General features: G+C 33.9%; 1 protein-coding gene across 1 annotated transcript; it reads left to right on the top strand.

Annotated features, from left to right (window-relative positions):
* Positions 1–2914: 2914 nt before the first annotated feature.
* Positions 2915–6272, top strand: NKX2-5 (NK2 homeobox 5). The gene is made up of 2 exons (XM_075276364.1): positions 2915–3212; positions 5668–6272. Exons 1-2 carry the CDS (start codon positions 2915–2917, stop codon positions 6270–6272), a joined length of 903 nt encoding a protein of 300 aa, XP_075132465.1.
* Positions 6273–7092: the final 820 nt, after the last annotated feature.

The raw sequence follows: 7092 nt of genomic DNA, 5'->3' as shown, positions 1-7092 counted from the left end.
ATAGATAGATAGATAGATAGATAGATAGATAGATAGATAGATAGATGCTTTACCTTATGGAGCAGTGATGTGAGTGACTACAATCTGTATAGAGCTGCCGTGTATGTTAGTAATATATAAAACAGATTACAGAAATGAAATAGAATATATCAATGACCATGGTTATCCAGTTTAGTGATGTACATGGGATTCATCTCCATGATGATGTAATGCAGGGGATTATTTTCAATGATACCGTCTATGTAACTATGGAGGTTTACAAGTTTGAAGAGACATGACGGGAGCCTGGTACATGTATATGTAGCTCAGGGCACATTGTCATATACATATTAGCATTATTAATAAAATGGCAGCCGCATTTCCCCTGGATGCCTCTTTCCTATACAGAAGTTGCAGAAGCCATCACTTACTGACTCACAATACACTGCACAAATAGTCCTGGGAAGATGCGACACTTGTGCGACAAAGTGACAAATGCGCAGCTGGTTTGGCTAAAATACCGGGGTGTCATTCCTCAATTTAGCAGGATTTCGTTTAACAGAATTACCTTTCTGAGCTGTCCATCACACTGGAAGATATCCAAAGACTGAATTGCCGATAATTCTCTATTATATTCATAGAAGAATATTCCTGAACATAACTCATATTACTAGCGGTATAGTCAATGCATCAAACCAAAGACACTGTATATGCAACGTATGATATATATATCCTAATATATATATTAGGATATATTCAATACGTAATGGAATATTCTGAATACACAATAACACTACATAAAAGTTGCATAAGTAAACTCGCCATACTGCATAATACCTACATAAAAATACTATATTAAACATAATACAATACTATATAATACATGTATAATGACACTATACGTAATACAGTACTACACAATACATTTAAAACAATACTATATAATAGAGAATACAATACTACCCCATGCATGAATAAAAATTATATATAATACAGAATACACTACTACACAATACATTTAAAACAATACTATATAATACATAATTAAATAGTAGGTAATGCATGAACAATACTATATAATACAGAATAGAATACTACACAATGCATAATATAACAATATTATATAATATATAATAGACTATTACACAATACATATATATCAACACTATACAATACATAATACAACACTATACAATGCATGCATAACAATTCTAAATCAGACATGTGTATTAATAAACTTGTTACAGACATAACAAAAAAATGCTTTATATTTCATAAGTACTTATGCGTATACAAATAATGTAATACTATAGAATGCATGTATAAAGCAACAGCAGATAATAAGTGCAGAACAATAAAATACTATATAAAAGATAATACCGCAGAGTATATAATAGACAATAGACACATAATGAATATATAACACCTCATAACGTACCTGAAGTGACTGAAGTACAGTCAAGCATAGTGCCAAATATACACACAATACGTGCAATATATATAGAAATGCATAGAACAATTGCATACATTCAAAATAGGTTATACATAATAAAAGCAACACTGCATAATACATACATAATAAGAATAATAAGCCATGCAGAGAGTGTAGTAATACCCCTGCTAGGTGCTATAATGGCTGCATTCGCCCATTAAATAGCCATATTTCAGGCGTCTGTCCACACTCATCTATTAAAGTGTCAGCCTTAGCTATGACAGGGAACCTGATTCACTAACAAATACTACAGGGCATTATCATCCATTTTCCGCAAGAATTTTAATTGAAACGGATGTTCCCACTTTCCAGGATGCTCAGGCTGAGATAATAAACCTGCGGCCACTGAGACTAGTAGTAGCCACATCCCTGGATCACTGGCCACTATAGAGATAGGCAGCTGGAACTAAGACTGGATAGTTCTGTACAGACCGAATATAGACTTATTGATATAATACAAATAATTGTATTACTAATCTATTCATCCATGTTCAGCCCTAAACTCATTCATTATGATTTAATTCCTTTTTGACAGATATTGTCAGACAAAAGTCAATGTGTATTTGTTTTCTAGTAATACAATGCTTGTGTGTATACTGGTGCACTTCATATATGTACCAGTAATGGTTCCTGATCTCCATTGGCACATTAAAATGATATATATCCATAGACTTATGTCATGAGTTGTAGCTTATATGTATTTAGATATTCTATTTATTATTACTATTATTTTCTCTTGAGCACCAAAAGACAAGTACAATGTCTTTATATTACAATACTATAGCATAATAATATTAACAAAAGTAGATTGGTAATAGTATACTACAATATGAAGCTTTAACAGTAGTAGAATATTAAATAAGTATATATATATATATATATATATATATATATATATATATATATATATATCATATTACTGTTTTTCCTATTTGTTAAATACTTGTGAATAGTTAGATTGTTTTACACAGTCCAGACTGGTAAAAGGAAGCATTTAAGGTATATTAGCTGCAAATACATGGCTAAAAAAACAAAGGTTGTCTTAAAGTGAATAAACCAACAATAACATTATAACTCAGCTCAGCAGAAACTCTGAAAAGGATACAAGATGCTTCTGTACTGAAAAGTAACTTTAATGAAGATATATGGCAGCCCCTTTAACAGCACTGGATGTTTTGCTGATGCCTATATTAGGTGAGCTATATGTGAGCTGCTGACGTCACCAGCACAGGTCTGACCAATGGCAGTGCCCCCCAGGCTGCTGTGTCCCCTCCTCCTCCTGCCTGCCTTATGGCCAGTGATGCCCCTGCCTGGCCAGCACTTACTAGGTGAGGACTTGCTGCTTGCAATGAGCTGCTTCTAAGAGGATCCTGTTTCGCCCCTCTCTCGCTTTCAGGTCTGGGGAGGGTACATGAGTCTGTATTTGGTGTTGGTGTTGGTGCCATGATGTTTGCCAGCCCCATGACTTCTACTCCATTTTCTGTCAAAGACATTCTGAACCTAGAGCAGCATCAGAGTGGCCTCTCCACCATGGACATCTCCCCCAGGCTGGACTCCTCTTCTTGTATGCTCTCCAGCTTCAAACAAGAGTCCTATCCAGGGACCCCCTGCCTGTCTGAGCTCACAGAGGATCTGTCTCAAAGGGACAACAATAAGGGCTCCTCTCCTTTCCCTGGATCCTTCTTTGTCAAAAACTACATGGAAATGGATTCCTCCAAGGAGCACAAAGAAGACAAGAAAGGTAAGGAAGGGAAAGGAATAGTGTGGATAACAGTGGGTGAGCTGGAGACACCTGATCCATGACTAGAAGGCAAATAAATCCTACAAATACTACTGATAAAATACTACTGATCTTCTCTGTAAGTGACCCCATATTACCAGGATCCAGCTCAGGCCATATAAACCCAGTCTGGAACATGGCTGAACTCGGGGCTCATGTATTACTATGCAATGTGATCAAGTATAATCAGAAAACCTACAAAGACCGACATTTCGTTTCCACTTACGAAGCTGCAGTTTCCTATTTGCTACGGCAATGGTCCCATATCACTGGTACAGATCTAACCATACACTAATATAATATAATATAATATAATATATACCCAAGACAGATAACAATTGTCACAGTGTATTAGTATAATACATGGTATATAGAATATTAGCCACTAGGCACTGTGTCACTATGAAGGAATTGTGTATGTATGTGGTGTATGGTATTATATTTCTACCAATGCTATTACTACAGTATAACACCAACAAACTATTGTATAGATATAGTTATGCTATTACTATAGCTACTATTTTACTACTGCCAAATACACACATAGTACGTGCAATATATATATATATATATATATAGAGAGAGAGAGAGAGAGAGAGAGAGATAGAGATATAGATATAGATATATTGCATAATAATATAACTAAGAAGAAGAAGAAGTAAAATAAGCTAGACTAGTGAAATAAATGTGTCGGCAGGAATTGTGTGATCTTGTTCTTTTTGGTAAGGTAATAGCTGCTGTAGCACTAATAATAATAGTAATAAAATATTCTAATAATCTAGTACATATAGGATGCATTATGTCTATGGCTATCATCATGTCTATTATATAATCATAAAAAATAATGCAAACATACTTATGTGCAAAAATGTTTCCTGATATATTAATTTCGATTAATCTATTTATTCTTCCTGTTATTATTACTACTATTATACAATAGCAGTAATGGTAGTTATTAACCAATTACTAATATTGTAGTATAAAACAGTATATACCAATAGAAAATATCGATTTTATTTCCTATATTTATTTATTTATTTTTTTGGAAACTAGTGTTTCCTCCTGTTGATTTGGAGATTATTTTGGTGCAAATAAATACATAAGTAATAGAAAAATGTAACATATGGATGTAATGCTATTTACTTTTAGGAGACTGATGACTTAACATGTGTTTCTTTTTCTTTCCTTTATTTATATATTTTTTTAAATTAAAAAAAAAAAAAATCAGATCCAGTAACACATTGGATCCTACAGGATTAAACATGAGTAATGGAACAAAACTTTGGCAAGGTTCCCTTAAATAAATTCATTTTATGGGAGGAAAACTGATGCCAAATACAAAAGGCATCCCTGCATCAGTCGGAATATTTTTTTTTATCATTTATGTATTTATTTTACATGATCCAATAAAATTAGGTCACAGTAATATAAAAAATCTGCAAAAAAATTAAAAAAATGTAGTATTGGATTGTGTCTTATAATTTTGTATAATTTATATGCTTGTTGTATATCATATCTATCTTGTACAGTATTATACTAGGTTATGCATTGTTAAGAAAGGAGTGGTAAAAAGAGATAGATTGCACAAACCATAGTGTACCTATAATAAGATAGATAGATAGATAGATAGATAGATAGATAGATAGATAGATAAAATGTATTATTATTATTATTATTATTATAAACAGAGAGATAAATTATATAATGATAGATCATGGACAGATAGAGAAATAATATAGAGATATATGATAGATAGATAGATAGATAGATAGATAGATAGATAGATAGATAGATAGGAGATAGATAGATAGATAGATAGATAGATAGATAGATAGATAATAGAAAGATAACTGGATAGATAATAACTAGATAGATAGATAGATAGATAGACAGAAAATAGATAGATAGATAGATAGATAGATGAGAGATGAAGATAATAGATAGATAGATAGATAGATAGATAGATAGATAGATAGATAGATAGATAAAATTGGACAGCACTTTTTTGTAATGAATAAATCTTCACTCATTTTATTCACATTTTTGGAGTGTTGTCCATTTTTCACATTACTTCCCTTGAATCATATGCCAGATCTTTAGGATTTGCACCCAACAGCCGAGTCAGGTTATTTTTTGATGCTGCTCTGTATTTGGAATTTGTAGATAGATAGATAAATACATAGATAGATAGATAGATAGATAGATAGATAGATAGATAACAGAAGGATATAGCAGACAGACAGATAAATAGATATGTAGAGAGAGAGAGAGAGAGAGAGAGAGAGAATTAGATGATATACAGATAGATAGATAGATAGATAGATAGATAGATAGATAGATAGATAGGAGATAGATAGATAGATAGATAGATAGATAGATAGATTACCTTCAATTAATATCTGTTTTATTTTTACAGATCTTTGCTCTTTGCAGAAAAATTTGGAACCTGACAAGCGAGACTTGGAAGACCCAGACAGACCAAGGCAAAGGAAAAGAAGAAAGCCCAGGGTATTGTTCTCACAAGCCCAGGTCTATGAACTGGAAAGAAGATTCAAGCAGCAGAAATATCTATCAGCCCCTGAGAGAGACCATTTGGCAAATGTTTTGAAGCTCACATCCACACAGGTGAAAATCTGGTTCCAGAACAGAAGGTACAAATGTAAAAGACAAAGACAAGATCAGACTTTGGAAATGGTGGGCCTTCCACCCCCAAGGCGGATAGCAGTACCAGTTCTGGTGAGAGATGGCAAACCTTGCTTGGGAGAGTCCTCTCCCTACAACTCCCCATATAATGTCAGTATTAACCCTTACAGTTACAACACTTACCCTCCCTACTCCAACTACAGTAACCCGGCCTGCAGTGGCAGCTACAACTGCAGTTACTCCTCCATGCCAAGCATGCAGCCCACCTCTGCTGGGAATAACTTCATGAATTTTAGTGTGGGGGACTTAAACACAGTGCAGACACCCATTCAGCAAGCAAGCAGTGTATCTGCACTCCATGGTATTCGAGCATGGTAGAACTTGGCTAAAGGCCATTCTGAAAGCACTAAACAAAATGGTGGCATGGATTATATAGACTGGAAACGTCATTGGAAAACAAAATCCGTCCTGCATCTTCCAAAGAATAGATGTGACTTTAACCCCTTGGTGTGAGATTGAGAATTAACAAAGGACAATTTGGCATGCTGGACAAGGACCAGCTAATAGAAGATCCACATCTTTTATGTCGTGTAGTGTTCAGTTGTTATCATCACCAATATATTTACAGATTATCCAAGTGTGTCAATTGGTTTATTTAATCCCAGGAGACTTTAGCAATAAATACATTCACCCATAGAGTCACGGCTGACCATAACTACTGGGAAAAATGTTGAAAGTCAAAAAATAAAGAAAATCAATTCCTGGCGGTTTTGTCTTTTAGATGCTTGCTCGCTGTTTATGATATTTGATGTTATAGAAGGGTCTCAATGAGCCTCTATTATAAAAACAGGATTAGTTTGGAACTGACTAATCTATAAACCATGAAAGAGTTACGAGAGATTTAATATAATTAGAAAATAACTTAAAATGATGCTGAATATTTTATACATAGAAAATGTCGGCAATATGTGAACTACTCAGGTCTGCGCCATATGGGAGCCAATAGTGTAATTCATGGCAGAACAGCGGGTCTGTTACTGTTGGTGCCAGCGGGCCGAGAGCAGAAAGTGATAGGTACTGATCAGGAGAAACTTCATCCGAAATTGTTGTAAATAATGTGTTTTTTTATTATATTAAATTATTTGCTTTTTTTCCTTTAATTAACCATAGGCTTTATCATTTGGTATGTGTACATAAC

This window comes from Leptodactylus fuscus, chromosome 5 (assembly GCF_031893055.1).
Source record: "Leptodactylus fuscus isolate aLepFus1 chromosome 5, aLepFus1.hap2, whole genome shotgun sequence".
Lineage (NCBI taxonomy): Eukaryota > Metazoa > Chordata > Amphibia > Anura > Leptodactylidae > Leptodactylus > Leptodactylus fuscus.
This window is presented reverse-complemented; position numbering and strand designations above follow the sequence as displayed.

Bases quoted from the DNA above. Each gene is read 5' to 3' on its own strand.
- NKX2-5 (XM_075276364.1), top strand. From the start codon at position 2,915: ATGATGTTTGCCAGCCCCATGACTTCTACTCCATTTTCTGTCAAAGAC. The intron at 3,213-5,667 runs GTAAGGAAGGGA...TTATTTTTACAG, and splicing joins GCACAAAGAAGACAAGAAAG to ATCTTTGCTCTTTGCAGAAA.